The following is a 19571-nucleotide window of genomic DNA, read 5'->3' as shown; positions in this document are numbered from 1 at the left end:
ATGAGAAGACTATGACTCTAAGATTACTTCACTAGGAGTAACATATTGTACTTAAATGGTACAAGATATAGAATTGAACATCTTTCAGATGAATATTTAGTGACTAGTGTTTGCACATTGAGCATCACTAGAGGAGTTGTTTGTTAAAACAAATGATATTGACTCAGTCCACTATGGAATGAATCTGAGATGAGAACACTAGAGAAAACTAGTGAAGAAGCAAGTTGGCTAAGATCCTTGCTAGCTGAAATCCCTTTATGGGAGAAACCGTTACCGGCTATGTTAATTCATTGCGATAGTACCGCGGCTATTGCAAAGATTAAGAATCGTTATTACAATGGTAAGAGACGACAAATAAGGCGAAAACATAGCACGATTAGAGAGTGTATCTCTAAATGGAGCGGTTAGAGTTGATTTTGTACGTACGAATGAAAACTTAGCTGATCCTTTGACGAAAGGACTTAATAGAGAGAAAGTCCAAGAAACATCCAGTAGGATGGGACTAATGCCTATAGCCCACAAGTGATGGTAACCCGACCTACATGACTGGAGATCCCAAGAAATAGGTTCAATGGGTAAAAACAAGTCATGAAGTGGTAGAACATGCTATGAGAGAAAGAATATAGAAAGCATGATCCTGCAGCGAAAGAAGGATGAGGTAATAGTAACTCTTAATGAGATCTATACTCTATGTTGAGTGGGGTACACAGCTACAGGAGTACCCTTGATAGACTCACCTATACGAATGTGGAACTTAGGCCAGTCCTATGGAATTTCGAGGCAGAATTCCTAGAGCATTCGTTAAAACCGGGATACACGTGCAGGGCCTTAAAACGCACGGGCTTTTAGAATACACCTATGAAAAGGTTTGTGTGTGGATTCTATGTCTGAGATAGAGTTCAATACTGTAAGCAACTCTTGTTAAATCAGAATACCTTCCACTATGCAAAGGTTCAAGTTGTTGGCGACACCTTTGTATATTAGCAAATCTTATGGAAACGTTTTACGTTATTTCTCGAAACCATTTTGAAGTCAAGTGGGGGATTGTTGGAACACTAGTTAATTCTAGTGAAGAAAATTGGAAAGAAAAACACTATGAAAAAACTAGTGTGTGGGTGTGACTTAAAAATGTCCCACATTGAAGGGTCACCCCAACTAGTAAGTGTTTATATATGGGAAAAGTGACCTCTAAGGGTGTGCCCTTGGGGTACCCAATTTTGTGAACGGGTGAACGCTTAAAAAAAAAAAAATTGATATATATTTTTTTGTCACTTGAAAATGTTAAATTAATTAATTAATTAATTTAATCATTATCCGTAAGCGCTACGCGTAACAAATAAATTTGTTACGACCCGACCCGATCCAAAAGCATATCCAGAAACTTCCGGATATATCCAATTAAGAAACAAAACGCGTTTGCTTAAGGATTAAGCAGACTTAATCCCCAAGTCACTCATTTTTTGTTACAAACTCTCCCTATAAAAGGAGAGCTCGCCCCATTTGATTCTACACACCGAAAATTCACAGTCGATGCTTCCTGTGTTTTTTCCTCTCTTCTCCCTCCGACTTGTTTTTAACAAGTTTCTTCTGCTTCTACTCCTTTCTGTCCCTTCGGTATTAAGAGTGTTCTTAAGACCATAGTCCCTTGGTCTTAAGTTCATAGTCCCTTCAATAATATACGATTCTTCGGAATATTGAGTACTATTAAGATCATATTAAAGAATGATCTTAACAGTATATTTATATTATTTTAATGAGAAATGGTGGTATCACCATATTTGAGTGGTCGTAGTGCCATATTCATGTTTTGGAGAAGTTAGAATGGTGGTAACACCATATTTGAGTGGTCTCAGCACCATAATAGAATGGTAATAATACCATATTAATTTGAACGGTTTCGAATAGAGCGGTTACGTACCGTATCGAGTGGCTTCGATCAAACGATTGAGCCATATTTTGAGGGTGTAATTCTCGAACGATTTTTCTACAGTGCAGTAGTTAATCGAACAGTTGTAGCTGGGCTTGTTTTATCCTGGAGGCGGCGTGGTTGATAGTCTACCTTGCACAACTTTGGGTAGTGCCACGAAACGTCTTAAAGAGAGCGACCTGGTCGTGACTCAACCTAGTAACAACTTCGGTAGATGATAGAAATTTGGAAATCCAAATTTAACAGTTTGGAAATCCAAAGACAACAGGAATAATACGTTTCTTATTCATTGAATAATAAAAGGCTAAGTTTATAGACTTAGCAAATACAACTGACTAGCAAAAAACTAGGAAACTAACCCACACTAATAGCATATCCTAAACGTGGGCAAACTGATAGAAACAGCAAAACAGAAATGTGATTTTTATTTAATCCAAATAAACATTGACTTATTCAACAAATCTTATTTAAACTAATATATCATATTAAAAAACACTCTATGCTTTAGTTTATTCTCCATTGAAGTATGAATCATTTTGTCCACGCGAGCTTAACTCAGTTGATAGAGACATTTCATATAATATATATAGGGGTTGAAGTTTGAACTTCTAACACCACACTTTTAAGGATGACGATGATATCTAAACTTAAGATTGTATGCGAGTTACACTAATAACTTTCACCACTTGTATTTTATACATTTTCTATCCGAATTAAAACGGGTTACAATTTCTTTAAACAAGGTTGAGGGAATTTGATTACATTTTCTTTAAAGTATACTAACGACATAAATAGAGTTTTTTGTAATTTATGGATAATCATCGAGTTGGATCGTAAGTATATGCAGTTGAAGAAAGACCATCTTTGAATGCAACTGCGTTAATAGCCGCCTCGTTGTCGCATAAAAAAATATGGCGACCAAGAATATTGGTGCAACGCTGGGAAGTATCGAAAGCAGCAACCTACGATTGTCGCATAAGGATACGCAGTTCAAGAAAGACCCGTCTTTGAATGCAACTGCGTTGGTAACCACCTCATTGATCATTAAAATCTCCATCATTTTTTATCTCTCTCACAATATTAACAAAGGTGCCAATATGGGAGGCAAAAAGGATGTTTTTTTTTTTTTTTTTTTTTTGGGTTGAAAGGGTTGATTTCAAGCATGAGAAGTTGCAACAATTTTGTGTTTACAGTTGCGATATTGGTCGTGGAGAGACGGGATGCGATGCTCTCCCATCTGATGAGGAAAGAAAATTATCACATAACCTCGGTCCTTGGATTCGGCCATTCGGGCACAAATAGGAGTAAGGAGAGTTCAAGAGCAAAAAGAGACGAACCAATGATAACAAAGGTGATGCTGCCAACAAAAATGTTAAAAATAGAAGACAATTCCCAGTTGATATTTTTTTCCCAATTTCTATCCCACGACTGTTGAAGAATGAATGAAGACAGTTGTATCCAAGGATGTTGTTGGTCCGAGCCTGAAACTACCCATACAAGTTACTAATGTAAGAACAGTAAATCATTACTCATAATCTTCCTCATCTTATTCATGATCAAAGCAATGTAATTTTGCATGATGATTTAGATGATCAAGGGAAGATAGAACCCTGATATAAGAAAAAAAGAAAAGAAGAAAGATCTTTAAATTAATTCTATCTAATAATCTTTAAATAATTAAAACTAATTTAGAAGAAAGAGCATTTCCATCTTATTGGGAGGCTGTCATCTTTGATATGTCTTCAAGGAGAAATTTAGTCTCCACAGCAAAATCAAAGTCGACAGTAACAACTAACCTCGTTTGCCTCTTCTCGTTATTATACTCGTTCTAAGAAACACTAACCCGCAAGAGGTGTGGAATCAGGGGCGGATCCAGACTTTCATTATAGGTGGAGCTAAAATTTCTAGGTCCTTAGATTCACTATACTCAATCCAATCATACAATCCAATCATACAAATTAAACCAATTCTTACAAAATCTACGTCTTTGTCTACCATGATCAGACCAAGGGTAAACGAAATTGCTAGGTTTATAACGACCTTTTTTAAGGTAAGCTTTACGTACCTCATCTTGGAAGTTAGGATGATAGCTTGAAATTGGAGACCTAAGTCCTGGATCCGTTTCCAACAAATTGTAATCAACAACTTGAATACCCTCATTGGCCGAGTTAGGTGTAACTTCATTTTGTGGTTCACTTGGATGTCGAGTATTTGATGGTTCTTGACTAGCCGAAGAACTAGCTTTGTCTCTAGAAAGCACGGGAAAAAATTTCTTCATCCTATAAAAGTAAAACACACAATCATTGTTACAAGTAAGTAACAAGAATATCACTAGTCATTAAATCATAAACAAATACAAAATACATATATATCGGGATACATTATAACAGCTTCATAGAACTCTTTGTCACATTTGATATAGCAGCATTATCAATTGTTCAATAAAAGATGGCTAGTTCAACCATTACAATTCTTAGTATAGTTTTCTACCTTATGTTCATTTCACAAGGTAGTATTTTCTTCCATAATTTTTGTAAATTATTATTCAAAACTGTCATAATTTTTTTTGGTGATTATCTCAGGTTATAGCCTATGTTGATTGAAAGATATTTCAGTAACCCAGTATGAGACAGGAGTAGTGGAGAATAAGCCAGAATGGACTGTATATATCTCCAAAAAATATCATTATGCTCAAAGAAAATTGCTTTTCTGACCCAGCCACTTATTACCATTTCCACTTATTACCTTTGAGAGAGATTGCAATTTAAGAGAGAAAGGGGCGTGTTTAGTTACGGTACAGGAAGGAAATTGGAATAGAAAATGAAAGAGAGAGAGTGAGACACACATCTGTCTTTTGTTTAATATACCATCCGATCACTATTATAAGCAAATGTTTGCATTTTAGATTCATTCATTGAATGATGTATGTGACCTACAACAAAGACCATATATATCATTAATTGTTGAATGAACCTAAAGTGTAAACTTTTGCTTATAACAATGACCGGAGGGTATATTTAAAAAAAAAAATAAAAAAAAAAAAAGGGGAAAAGCATGTGGAGCTATAGTCCCACATTGCTCCTACATGCATCCGCCCCTGTGTGGAATCCAAGTAGTTTGCTTCAATTTCATTTGACAAGGATTGGCATGAGTGATTCATGATCAAACATTAGGAAACTGGTATCCAATATGATACCTGTGATCTAAGGTTGTCTAGCTCATCGGTAGAGCACCCAATGATCTTATCAGCTTCCTCATTGAAGGTAGATATATAAGCCTCACCACTTGCATCAGAAACTCTTATAACCATGCATCATATATTCGAGGGCAATACTACTATGCTATAGTTTTACAAAACTTCAAGATTTATTGAGTACCTTAAATTGCTTTTTTCATTGTTTTTCTAGCAACTTTCACACCAGCACCCAACACCCCTTAAGAAACTTGTATATCCTCTGATACCAAAGAATGCAGTCTGCTCAAAGTACTAAAAGAGACTAGATTAAACAAATGTCTACGATTGAAATTCATTGAAGGTTGATAATTTGATATCAGTTATATATTAACCATCTTAGTAATGCTAGGAAATGAAAAATTAGGATCCAGAATAGGGGTATGCATTATTAGACCAGATATACTGTGCAATAAATACCTCCTGATCAGCCTCCAAAGAGGGGTTCGAGGTTATGTAATAAAGTGGAACACGATCGATCACTGTACACTGATTTGCTTCCACTGTTGGACGATGGAATTAAACCAAAGCTTGCAGCAGACATTGAAGCATCCATGCCTTCATAATCATACCTGCAATCCACATAACAGACATATATCAAAACAAGTGGACAATGGTATAACATCTTAGCTTCTAACATTCAGGGTACTACTGGATTGATCAGAACAAAACTTCTGCTTATAGCTGACAAAGAAGCACCTAAAAAAGAACTTATTTAACAATGAGATTTATATGAGTCTTTTTTGCACCAAAGCTATGCAATAATTACCAACTCTTACACAAGTGTTAGTTGCAAGATCACCCCAGAAAGATACAACAACTGTCTTCTTTATCATAGTAGGAATTTACTTTAGCTAGCATTAAGTCCAAACAGAACCAAATTGACCACGTCTAGGAATAGTGAAAAACAATAGTTTTTTTTTTTTTTTTTGCAAAAACAATATAGTCTTTTATAGTTTATAGTTCATCACTACCAATTTTTTTATTTTTTTTTATCTCTCATGGACTATCACTACTAATTTTATCAAAATTAACGTTAAGACAGTGTATGTCTTCCTCCACTTTTTATTATCAACGAACAATAAAATATGAAATGGTAAAAAATAATAAAGTGAAATATAAAATTGAAAGAAAAAATGTTACACTAAAACAAAATATATATTTTTTTTAAGGAAAAAAATATTTTTATATAAGATCAAAATAAGGTTTTTTTTTTTTTTTTTTTTTTTTAGTGTCAAATAAAATATAAATTAAAACTCCTAAAAAAAATATATAAATTTATTATCTCTTATCCCTTATCTTTTTCCTTGTAACAAAATCTGCAGCAATCCCTCAACAACTAAAACTCTATGTAACAGCTAAAAACAAACTATAACTATATAAGTCCTCTAAAATAAAACTCTATTTTTTTGTTACAAAATAAAACTCTATATAAGCACACACCTGTGATTAAATCATTAAAATGTCAATGATTAAATCATTAAAATTTCAATAATTGTTCCAAATAACTACCAGTTCAAGTTTAAGGTGTACTTGTCGCAACAATTCTCGTCATCTCCGAAGACAAGACACTGTTCCTTCGTTCACTCCTCACATACATTCACACACAGGTTCTCTCTCTCTCTCTCTCTCTCTCTCTCTCTCTCTCTCTCTCTCTCTCTCTCAATCTACATAACCATGTCAATTATGCTTTTTCATGCGACTCTATTTTCCTAATTCGTTCTGCAATCATGGCTATAATACAATTCAGTTTCTGAGATCAAGTTAGTTTTTTTTTAATAAAAATTAAATAAAATTTGGTCCTTTTTTCTTTCTGTGTAATCTTAATCACGTCAAAGTCAACTTTCCATTCTGGGTGTTTGTTAAAAGTCAACCTTTTAATTTGCACATCTAAGATTTTTCATTCATTTAATTCATTGATCAATGAATTCATATTTGACATCTTAATTTTCCTCGTGTGAAGCTTTTGTATTGTAGTTTGTTATTACTAACAAGGCATTGTTGATTTTGAGCTTATTTTTCACTCTTTTGAGTAGGTGATTGCTGATTAGAATTTACTTACAATGCGTAAGAGGCGCGAAACTGCGTCAGTAGCATCAAAAGGGTCAAGTAGTGGTGGTGATGCAAGTGGAAAAAAGACTAGTAATGATGCTAAAGTCCGCGTTGTTGTTGGCGGTGGAAACTCAAAGAGGTCTTCAATTGCGTGGCTGGCCTTGTTCTTTATCATCGCGTATTCATGTTCAGCTATTTATCAATATCAGTTTCAGAACATGCCTCTGCCTCTTACTGCTGATCAGGCTGGAAAGAGGGGTTTCTCTGAGATTGAAGCATTCAGTCATGTTAAGGCTTTGACTGAGGTGGGACCTCATCCTGTTGGTTCTGAAGCTCTGAATCAAGCCCTGCAGGTTGGATTCTCAACTTTGTTAATTTTTAACTTTCGATAGTTTTGTTGCATTCGGTGACTTTTTGTGTTGATTTGGACAAGTTAAAGTGTGGTTTTCTCATATATTGGTGAACTTATTAAATGTATGATTGCTCTGTCTTTTAATTGATTTCTTGGATCTCAAGAAATATGAGTAAGATGTGTGCAATGGGGAGTTTTATCCCAAAGCAAATAAATAAGAGGAAATTTGTCACTCGAATTCTTTTTCCTTTGCCTGGTTTGTTTTTTGAATGTACAAATCCATTATGTAGAAGTTTTGGGCTCATGATGGTACTGTGAACTGTAGTGCAAGGATATAGTCTATTTAGTTAACGTGAATGAATACGAAAATAATTAGTGGTCCCCGTTGATGTGTGCAAGGATATAGTCTATTTAGTTAACGTGAATGAATACGAAAATAATTAGTGGTCCCCGTTGATGTTATCGAACAACTATCATCTTTTGGTTAAAAAGTTATGATTTATGAATCTTTATTAATTTGATAAAAGAAATTTAAGTATTTGTTTCTTGCTGTGTTTTTGGGCTGAAAACTTCAGTGTCTTAAGGCTAGGAATAGTTAAAAACAGTATAGTCTTCTATACACCTTCTGTGTTGTTACATGAATAATAAGGGGCTAATTCTTGGTTCTCTTTATTGAAAGTTGAGTAATGTCATGTGGTTGGCAGTGGCACATTACTTCTTTATTCTTTGATATCTATTGTCAAATATAGCTAGGACTTTTTCTATCATGATTTATACCTTTTAAGCCATCTCGTGCTTGGTATGCTTAAAAGCCAATAGCTAGTAGTTCGACTCTGTTATCAGTAACATTTTGGGCTAGTGTGAGCTGGAATTCAGAACTCGAAAACTTGATAATGAAATATATACTTTCATTACTTAAGTTACGGATTTTACTCAGCGACCAAGGGGAGTAACAACAAGTTATCCTATTGATTGTGGTCATTTCTTAGTCCATTGTCTGTTAATATATATTTAATTTAACATGCTTCTTTTCCAACTGCAGTATGTTTTGGCAGCATGCGAAACTATTAAAAAAACAGCCCACTGGGAGGTGGATGTCGAAGTGGATCTTTTTCACGTAGAATCTGGTACAAATCATCTAAGTAGTGGCTTATTTGTGGGGAGATCGCTTGTTTATTCAGATCTGGATCATGTCGTAGTAAGAATCTTGCCTAAATATACATCTGAAGCAAGAGAAGAATCCATACTGGTCTCATCTCATATTGATACTGTTTTTTCAACGTATGTTTTCTCCATCTATTTGCTCCCATCTTTCTACTTTAGGCAATCACTTTTGTATTCGTTTCTACTATGATGTTTTTAGTTTTATAGGATGCATTTCACAAGAATATGTCATGCATATGTGTATGGAGAGTGGGAAATGGTTTCATAGCAGGGAGTATTGTTGGAGGCTTAGAACCCTGATTTTCAAGTAGAAGGAAGAATACTATATAGACACACACACACACATGCCCTGTTTGGAGAAACAATTTATTATCTATTTCTATTATAAAAGATAAAATAAAGTCAAATTGTTTCTATATAAGTTATAAGTTGTTTTCATTAGCTATCTTGGAGAGCTTATAGAAATAAGCGGAAAACAATTTATGGACATGGCATAAACTGTTTCCATTAGCCCTCACAAACAGCCTCACAGGTGCTTATGTCAGTAGATAAACTCAAATAAGTCAATCCAAATAGACCTGTAATCTTGGGTGTTGGTTTGTGTGAAATGTCCTCATGTTGGTTGCTCTAAACAGTGCATTCAGTTTCTGATTAGTTAAAAGCACCGTTTTATTTGCTGCTAACCTTATAGTATTAATTTAACAGTGAAGGGGCAGGAGACTGCAGTTCATGTATAGGTGTTATGCTTGAACTTGCTCGTGGAATTTCTCAGTGGGCTCATGGATTGAAGAAAGGTGTTATATTCTTATTTAATACCGGTGAGGAGGAGGGTCTTAATGGTGCTCATAGCTTCATAACCCAGGTATGGAATTACTTGTTAATGCATCCTTTAGTACTTTTCCTATTTGCTTCTCAGCTGGTTGAAAGACATGGATCATTATATTGATTAATAGAATTATGTTGGGATTAGAAGAAATTTAAACCATAAGGTTTAAATCTTTTACTGAGAAGTTTATAGACTATATCTAAATTTTAGAGTTATTTTCTTGCCACTATCTGAAACACAAATACTATGTTAAAATTCTTATCTTTCTGTTTTTTTAATGCAGCACCCTTGGAGTAAAACTGTTCGTATGGCTATTGATCTAGAGGCCATGGGAATTGGAGGGAAGTCTAGTATTTTTCAGGTGTGTAAACTTGAGTTTGTCCGACAATAGATCATTTTTACTTGATTTTACTAATGAAGTTTTGTCCTTCCATTCATAATACATCTTGTTGTTGATGGCTGTCAAGAATCATTTCTTACTTCCGATATTGATTGCCTTACTCTACAAAAGGAGGCGAAAAATTGTATTTCAAAAAATATATATTTATCAATCTTCATTCATTTAGACTTGGAAATTGAAATTTTATTTGGTTATTTGACTTCCGAGACTTGTCATTTCTAGAGTTTGTCAAATTCTGACAATAATTTCGTGTCATTTGCATTAGTAGGCTGGTCCTCATCCAAGGGCTATTGAGAGCTTTGCTTCAGTAGCAAAATACCCATCTGGTCAAATTGTTGCACAGGTTCGAAGGTTTCCTTCATTATTCTTTTCCTCTATAGCAAATTTTTTATTCTTGTTTTTTATTTTCATTTTTTTGTACCTTTGTTTAAATTAACCAAGATTTATGCTGCAGGATCTTTTTACTTTGGGGGTCATAAAATCCGCAACAGATTTCCAAGTGTACAAAGAGGTTGCTGGCCTCTCTGGGCTTGATTTTGCATATGTAGATAATACTGCTGTATATCATACCAAGGTTTCCTTCTCTCTTTATGTCCTATGAAATATTTGGTTTTCTTTCTGTTCTGTATTCTATTGCAAATCATGAACTTCATTTTGTGTTGGTTGAAAAGATTTTGCAAAGAAACTCGTATGAGAGCTCTCCATGCCATAATAGCTCTTTACTGTCGTTTAACTGGATTTGAAGTAATTGAACGTAGTTGTCTTTGCCCTTAAGATTAGTTTCAGACCTAGATTTTTCTTATTTACCAGATTTGAGATGGTTTAGATTGCATAGAAAGAATAAGAACATACTATAGAAAGTAGAACAATCACAACTTCCTAAGGTTGTTCTAGTACTAAATTGTAGGCTACAATTGTGTTTTGGTACATTGGAAGGTGGTATAAGAATGGGAATCGATCTTGGCAGAATTGGCATGAATGACTGCTAAGGGTTTTTCTGGTTAGGAAATATGCTGGAAATCTACTTTTGTTTGGCAGATGATTTTTATGTGTTGGCTTTGTCAACTTTGTGTTGCCTCTTGAAAGTCCTCTCTGAATGAGAGAGAAGATACGAGGAAACAAAATGAAAGACCTATTATAGGCTTTGTCCCCCTGTATTAGTATTATTGACAATGACAAATATCTGCAGCTATATAGCTATATTAGATCACTGAAGGGTTGACAGAATGTTTTTGCATAGTTAGTATCTATGGTTGGGGGCGGTAGATTGTAGGTGCATATTTCAGGTTCATGCTTCAATAGAGAGTCCATGAAGTTTATTCCTGGATTTTATGTATTTGGATCTTCTAGAGAAGTTACTCGGCCAGTGGGTCATCAAGTGAAGACTATACATCTAATTGTGATCTGTATTGCAACACTTTGTTCATAATATATTCTTTACACCGAAAGATTAATATTATTTATTGTAAAGAATGAAATTCATTACGTTGATAGTTGGATACAATGTATTGATTATTGGTTGCAATGTTGAAAGACATAAGGTGGTGCTGAAAAGTTGTCTTGAGAGAAAAAGATTTTATTAACATATTTTCATATCTAATGACAGTAATATAATGTTATGTTTTTCCTTGTGCAGAATGACAAATTAGAACTTTTAACGAAAGGATCTCTTCAACATCTGGGGGAGAACATGCTAGCTTTCCTGCTTCATATTGGTGCATCTTCTCATTTTCCAGAAGACAGCTCAACAGAGTCAAAGGAAGATATTAGCAATAGCAAAGCCATATATTTTGACATCTTGGTAATTCTTGGTTATGCCAATCATATCTCATTTCTGTGCTTCATTATGTATGCCATGCATTAGTTTTCCATCTGACAGGTGTAGTTGTACTCTGCTATGCTGACTTCATATCATTCGGCTCTAATACATGGTAAATGTCTGATCATTTCAGGGAACATATATGGTTGTATACCGTCAAAACTTAGCTAATATGCTCCACAATTCAGTGATAATGCAGTCGCTTTTAATATGGGTTACATCATTGGCTATGGGTGGTATACCAGCTGCAACTTCATTGGCCTTGTCATGTTTGGGTGTTATCCTCATGTGGGTGTTTTCCTTAGGTTTCTCCATTCTTGTCGCCTTTCTTCTACCTTTGATATCTTCATCACCAGTGCCATATGTTTCTAGCCCGTGGTTAGTGGTTGGATTATTTGGTTCACCAGCTATTTTGGGAGCATTGACTGGTCAACATTTGGGTTATCTTTTATTTCAAAAATATCTCTTGAGTGTACATTCTAAGAGAGGCCAATTCCCCCCCATCATTCAGGCTGAACTTGTCAAGCTGGAGGCTGAAAGATGGCTCTATAAAGCCGGTTCCTTTCAGTGGCTTATCCTTCTCATTTTGGGGAATTATTTTAAAATTGGGTCTTCTTACTTGGCTCTTGTTTGGTTAGTTTCTCCGGCATTTGCATGTAACTATCACTGCCTCATCTCTGTCCTTGTTAGAATTTTTTATTTTTTTTTATAAGCTAGAACAGCTTATGTTATCTGCTACTAAATTTTTGTTGAAATTTTCAGTTGGATTTTTTGAAGCAACCCTATCTCCAGCCAGATTACCAAAGCCGCTCAAACTGGCAACCCTAGTCCTTGGGTTAGCCACACCAATTTTATTTTCTGCCGGAATTTTTATTCGGCTTGCTGCTACACTCATAGGGGGTATGGTTCGACTTGACAGGTAAATTCTGGGAATATTTAACCTTTCATTACGTTTACAAGAACTCATGCTAACTTTTAATTGATATATTGATTCTTTTGTTTTGCTTAAAATTTGTGTTTTGATATTACTTTCATACTATTTTTAGCTTTATTACAAATGTGTCATATACCCGTGTTGATTTGTGTCATATTCATGCTTCTTGTTAAGTTCTGATCCTTTTACCATGTTATTATTATCATCGTAGCCATCTTTTTTATCTTCACTTTGCTTCCACTATCATCACCACCTTGACTCAGTTGCATTCACCACCACTTTACAATGGTTTCCATTGTCGTTAGACTCGACCGCTGTTTTCACCATCCATTTGTCACATAAAGATAAATTTTTAAGTATAGGCATATAATTCACACTTTACTTTGCAGGAACCCTGGTGGTACTCCTGAATGGCTGGGAAACGTTGTGATTGCTGGATATATTGCCGCTCTCTTGTCTTTGACCTTGGTGTATCTTTTTTCATATGTCCATCTCTCAGGTTTGTTTACTGTATCATTGTAAATTTGAAATCTTATTATCGTGACAAAGCGATGCTAATTGTTTCATTTTGTTAAAATTTTCAAAGAGGTTCTGTCACACAACATGCTTTTTGAACTTCACAAAATTTATGCGTGGGGTGTGCCTATTTTTTTGTCTTTTTGGCTGGGTGGGAGAGGGGGGCAGGGATGGATCTATGTTGTTGGATGTGTGGGCATGTGCCTACACAAAAATTTTAGAAACCTTTTTTATGAGTAGTATAATGTATCAAGAGTCTTTTGACCACATAGCCTACACTTCTTACAAATCATTTCTCTTTTGGCACACACATATCATCATATATCTCAAATTCTTTGTTGATAATATATGAATATTATCAAGAATCGGATGCGAAATCGAATGGGAGATGATCAGTTAAATGATTTGTTTAGTTTTTTTTTTTTTGAGCAAAAATGGTTTAGTTATTTATATAGAGAAAGATATTTTTATTGATATTAAAGGACAATTATTAATGCTACAAATTTTTATATATGGTGCCCCCACTATTCAAAAATTCTGGATCCGTCATTGGAGGGGGGGTGAGGGTGAAAGAGAATTGATGGTACCATATGCTTCCAAAACATACAATATTTAGTATTCCACGTTGTCACTTTATGAGTTTATGTTCAATTGTAACTTGGTTTCCAGGTGCAAAAAGGACAATCACCGTAGCTACTTTGGTGCTGTTTAGTTTATCTCTTGCAGTTGTGTTATCTGGTGTTGTCCCACCATTTTCTGAAGACACCGCGAGAGCTGTGAATGTAAGTTTCAATTTGTGTGTATATTTTGTACATAATATTTTAGAAATACAAACATGCAGAACTCATTTGGTTTGTATTATTTAATATGTGGATATGTCAATTGACAAATTTAGTACATAATATGATAGTAATACAAACATGCATGACATTTGCATGTGAAAATCCATAGTTTCTCAAGGTACACCATTAAATTGTGGGATGCACTTGTGTTAGTCATCACACTGCACCAGTTCTTCCCTCCCAACCAAAACCATATAATTTCAACAATTACCTAACTCGAACAAGTACAATAAATTAAATTAATGTTCTCTACTTTCAGGTTGTACATGTTGTGGATGCAACAGGAAAACTTGATGAAAAACATACTCCTGTATCATATGTATCTTTATTTTCTAACACTCCTGGGAATTTGAATAAGGAGGTAGAGCAGATTAATGAAAGTTTTGTATGTGGTAAAGACAAACCCATTGATTTTGTTACTTTCTCAGTTAAATATGGTTGTCGGACATATAATAACACTGTGAGTGGTTGGAGTGAGGCCGATATTCCTACGATGCATGTCGAAAGTGACGCTAAGGAAAATGGAAGAATTACACAAGTTTCAATCAACACAAAGGATTCTCTTCGTTGGGTTCTTGCGATCAATACAGAAGAAATAGTAGATTTCACGCTTACAGGTACTGAGTGATTCTTCTTGTTAGCAATAGGTATTTGTAGTTTGTGTTTGTCAATGTGTACACGGCCGCATCTTCATCTAAATGATACTATTTTGAAATTTTATCCCAAAATTTCATAATGGAAATGGATTCATGCATCGATTAGAATGATCGTTCTTTTTAGTTCTAGTGTTACTATTTCTTAAGATATTTTTGAGTCTGACATAGTATCCTTCTTTGAACGTCAGATGCAAGGAATTCTGAAGAATTAATTTCAGCTGACAAAAAGAGCAGTGTGGATGGTTGGCACATAATTCAGTTTTCCGGAGGAAAGAATGCACCAAAATTGTTTGATCTGACTCTCCACTGGAAATCAGGTTCAACACAAAGCACTGATAATGGTTTTCTCCTTAAACTTAGGACTGATGTGGACAGATTAACACCGATAACTGAACGGATTCTTGAAAAGCTTCCTCGTTGGTGTTCGTTGTTTGGAAAGTCTACCTCTCCCCATACCTTGGCTTTTTTTAGAAATCTTCCTGTTAATTTTTAAGTGTATCCTTCAGTTATAGGTGTTATATGGCTAAAACAGATACATGTTAAATTAATTTTTGCAATCATATCATAGGGTTTCTAATTCTTTGTAGTGTACAATTTTGCTCATTTCTTATAAAAAGCAATAATATTTCATTTTGAATAATGATGTATTTGACATGCCTTATGGGTTGAAAACTTGGGAGACATTTGTTTCAAGGATTCAAAAATTATTGTCAGGAATAACATACCTAGGAATATAAAGATGGAAATTCAATTTTGATATTCCTAGGAATATTGGTAGTTATAAAAAAAAAATTATTTCAAAAATATATAAACTTTCATGGTAATGCACATTTCTACCTTCTCACATGGGAATCATTCTAGGGGAACAATAGAAGTTATGGGAAGTTATCTTATTCTTAGGAATTTTTCTACCCAAGAATAATTTTTTCTCAACGTTGCAACAAACACGGGTATAGTCATTTTTTGCTCATGTAACATACAATTGATTTTCCTAGCATGAATTATCTCTTATGTTATTTATGATGTGTTTGGATGTTTTGGAGGTGAGGGCTATGCCTTAACATACAAATCAAACATTTTCTCATATAACATATAAACCTATTTTATAATGATAACTAGAATACCCCTAAAACACATTCCTTCAATTTCATAACTGATAATTGAGACTTTGATCAAAATATAAGAGTTAAGATTTCCCATTTGAATTTCAACCGTAGTTCATTTTGAATAATGGTTAAATGATTATGTTTAATTATAAGTCTTTGAAAATACTTAGAACTGCTACCCTACAAACATGGAAAAGAGGAATGAAGATATGCAAGTATCATATAGCCTCACTGTTCAGAGCAACACATATGCAGCGCTTGATTTTGTACATGTTTCATCATGTTTTTAAAACTTTCCACAGTTAGATTTTACCAAAAAATAAAAATAAAAATCAGTTTATTCAGTTTATCTATAATGAATTTACCTATGATGATATTTTTTCATTCGAGCTGATATATTTAATTTAATACTATCTATACTGAGTCAATTTATTATTTTAAAGGAGAAACTTGAATCTATATTTATATGCATTATGCTATAATAAACATTTAAGACCTAATTTATAATATATACCCTTTTTTTTTAAAGTAGCATAGTGACTAGAAATTCATCTTTCTATATCGTTTTTTTTAGTGCTCCCCACACCACAACAAATACTATTTTTTGGTTACACAATCAATATTTTTTTTTAAAGTATTCCCTAAAAAAAATCAAGTGGCATAATCACCAGAATTTCTCTTCTTAAAGTGATACAGTAAGTTGAAAATTTCGAATTCGAATCACAACTATTGCATTTTGCATAGCTCATAGAGAATATTATTTTAATTTAAACGGATTTTAAATCAAACTAATATACTAATCAAACAGATTATATACCAAACAGATTTAATTTAAACACACTAAAAGTGTAAAATTATTTTACATAAGTATTTAATTATGTGTTGCCGTATCATTTAATATAATTAAAAACGCATACACCTTGTAGTCAATATTATGATAAAAAAATCATTTGCAAATTGTATCTGATTTATATTATAAACTAATTACATCATTTACTCAATAAATTTGAAAAATGAAGTTTGCACATATAAGCCTGATACATCATTTGCTTGATGAGTCTAAATAATTTTTTTACTTATAATAAAGATCGGCGGTTGTAACTTGTATAAGATATGGTGTACTGTTCGTGAATATGTGTGACTAAACTAAAATCAAAAGTGTGATCAAACAAGTTTATATGCTAAATCTGTCAAAAAAAAAAAAGTTTATATGCTAAATAAAAGAGAAAGAGTAATCGTAAAAAATCTAAAAAGACTAAAATCCGAATGTAGCAGTAGTTAATAACTCAATCAATTGGCATTTAAATGTTTCCATAATAATGAATACATGCTGGACCGTCCCTATGAAATAAGAGGCTCGGCTCTCTATTTAAAATAGGCCCCCAATAAAATAAAAACGCATTTTTTTTGTGTAGCTAAGCTTTATTAAAAAAATCAGAATCAGAAGGGATTCTAAACATGAAACGAAATACAAAAATATTAAGCGAAAGAGAGGTAGAATTTACTAACGGCGTCGTTTGGATTTGTCGCTTATCCGTTGTGGGAAAGGGAAAAACGAATGGTTTATGTGAAAAAGAAATTATTGTTGTGATTCTTTCAATGAAATAAGTTTTCAAATTGACTGCTTAAGTGATTATACAAATTGGGGAGGTTTGATAGTACCAGATTTATGTCCAGATAGGAGAACTAAAGTCTAGAAAAAACTCAAACGTGTAAAGAAGTAACACATATATTTTTTATTTAAGTGGGGATGGGTATTAGAGTTAATTTTTTTTGAGGCCCATAGCTTTTGGAGGCCCGGCTTGATTGAGCACCTTGCACTCCCTCAAGGCCGGGCCTTATACATGCACGTTTATTTATTGTATATCATTTTTAGCAATCTTCGAACACCGAAATTTCAGCATTAATATTCTCCAATTAGTTCCCGTCCAATTACACCACCATCATCGCCGGCGACTGAAGCATGAAGAGCATGACGACGGGAAGTAATGTTGTTGATAGTGATTCTCAGTCCATAGAAATCATCATCCTCTGACAACTCCGACAGTCGCGGCACCATTCGCCTCATGACAGTAACAGCATCTTCATCTTCTTCGTCATCTACGACATTGTCGTTGATTTGGAACCGGCAGATAGGGCAAGAAGATCGGCGATGGAGCCACGGAGTAATGCAACCGGAGTGGTAGAGATGATTGCATGGTAGCTGTTTGGCTTCTTCATCAACGGAGATTTCTTCTGTACAAACGGCACATAAAACAGCGCCGTTTGCGTCGAGTAAAGAGAGGAGTGTTGAGGTAACGGTTATTGTAGGGATGATTGTTTCGATGTGAGTTTTGGGGGGAGGGGTTGAGAATAGTGAAAGGGCTTCTTCAAAAATATCGTTGAAGCGGAGCGGGAAAGAAGCATTTCCGCGCTGTTTTGGGGAAAAGGAGAGTCCATGGGTTCAAGGGAATGGGTGTGACAGTGGGGACATAATTGAGGAGAAGGAGAAGAAATGAAAGACACACTCATGTCACATTCATGGCACCAGTATATTTTTAGTTCTGATTCCGCCGTGGTAGGCATGGTGGAGTTAGGATGGAACATTTTTTACCTCCATCCCTTCACTTTTTATAATATTTATTACGGGTAATATGATGATGGACCGCGAAATGAATAATGGGCCGAATATCCTTTGAAATGAATTTGAATTTGAATCATTCAAAGTGAGTAAAGTAAAAAAAAAATAAAAAAAATAAAATAAAATCATGAGTTTCTATTTTTACAAACTCGATTTGTAATGATATATATGTACTAGTATTTTCTGTTTTGATTTTTTTTTTAAGTAATTTTCTATTTTGATTTGTTAATATGATATTACTTACTTTACGCTCTAATTAGGAGAGATGATTAACGTAGTTTGCGGTTGCATCTCGTCTTTCACGATATTTGGGGTCCCGATATTTGCATAATGGATCTTGTCTCTCACTATATTTGCAATATTTGTTTTCTCATAATTTGCTGCAGATAACTCAAGTCATTATGCGGTATGAAGACTAGTGATGGCAAACGCCGACGAGGAGAGGAGAAAGTATCGATGAATAATGGGATGGCGAAGGAGGATTGGGGGTGGGGAATCTGGAAGGGACTGTGAGGGAAGAGATAATAGGTGGTCGGAGGCGAAGGAGGATTTGAAATGGACAAAAAAAATCAGATCTGGAACGGGAGGAAGATTGAAAACAACAGTGAATGAAGAGAGAAGAGGTGGATGGTACGCGATAAAGAGAACGCGCAGAGAATAGAAAGAAGAGGAGGTTGTGTTTTGACAAAATTGACCTTATTTTTATTGTTGAAATGTCAAAACTACCCATGGTGTTGTATTTGTGTTCAAATTTGTGTTTGTTTATCATTTCTGTACTGTTTATTATTTATGGGTGTACTCCATCGTGAATCATTTGAGATACTTATCTACCAAAACACTCACATCAATACAAAACATACATAAATAACTTTTTTTTTTATTTATTTATGAAATTATGATAAATATTCAATGTTTTTAAAATACTAAATATGTTTAGATGACATGGTTTATATACAAACAGAACACACTTATAACATTTCTAGCAACTTATTCAAAAAAAAAGGAAAGAAAATCATTTCCAGCAACATGAATGTGAAGAAATGAAAAATATCAGAAGGCAAAGGTTGTGGATTCAAGGAATTTAACTCGCGTCAATATCAGTGACCCCACAATTTTGGGAAACTG

At 34.3% G+C, this 19571-nt stretch overlaps 1 protein-coding gene, 1 long non-coding RNA gene and 1 pseudogene across 2 annotated transcripts; 1 reads left to right on the top strand and 2 right to left on the bottom strand.

The window, feature by feature from the left end:
- Positions 1-3899: 3899 nt before the first annotated feature.
- On the bottom strand, positions 3900-4972 carry LOC146958035 (uncharacterized). Its single transcript, XR_015024566.1, has 2 exons — positions 4673-4972; positions 3900-4206 (listed from the first exon to the last, which is right to left on the bottom strand). It is a non-coding gene; the product is annotated as an uncharacterized LOC146958035 (long non-coding RNA).
- A 1722-nt stretch (positions 4973-6694) lies between these two features.
- Positions 6695-15360, top strand: LOC146958034 (Zn-dependent exopeptidases superfamily protein). Its single transcript, XM_085739698.1, has 14 exons — positions 6695-6769; positions 7196-7564; positions 8606-8844; positions 9433-9589; positions 9837-9914; positions 10222-10296; positions 10408-10527; positions 11590-11754; positions 11906-12428; positions 12535-12691; positions 13096-13205; positions 13892-14004; positions 14324-14681; positions 14909-15360. The coding sequence occupies exons 2-14, from the start codon at positions 7223-7225 to the stop codon at positions 15211-15213; spliced, it is 2742 nt and encodes a 913-aa protein (XP_085595824.1). The 5' UTR covers positions 6695-6769; positions 7196-7222; the 3' UTR covers positions 15214-15360.
- A 2369-nt stretch (positions 15361-17729) lies between these two features.
- Positions 17730-18391, bottom strand: LOC146958033 (uncharacterized; annotated as a pseudogene).
- Positions 18392-19571: the final 1180 nt, after the last annotated feature.

Source organism: Medicago sativa, chromosome 1, assembly GCF_051527215.1.
Source record: "Medicago sativa cultivar Bolivia chromosome 1, Bolivia_mono, whole genome shotgun sequence".
Taxonomy (NCBI): domain Eukaryota; kingdom Viridiplantae; phylum Streptophyta; class Magnoliopsida; order Fabales; family Fabaceae; genus Medicago; species Medicago sativa.
The sequence above is the reverse complement of the archived record's forward strand: the minus strand, read 5'-3'. Positions and strand labels throughout refer to the sequence as shown.

Excerpts from the sequence above, each read along its gene's own strand:
- LOC146958034 (XM_085739698.1), top strand. The coding sequence starts at position 7,223 with ATGCGTAAGAGGCGCGAAACTGCGTCAGTAGCATCAAAAGGGTCAAGT. Across the intron at positions 8,845-9,432 it reads ATTGATACTGTTTTTTCAAC|TGAAGGGGCAGGAGACTGCA; the intron begins GTATGTTTTCTC and ends TTAATTTAACAG. Across the intron at positions 12,429-12,534 it reads AGTTTCTCCGGCATTTGCAT|TTGGATTTTTTGAAGCAACC; the intron begins GTAACTATCACT and ends TGAAATTTTCAG.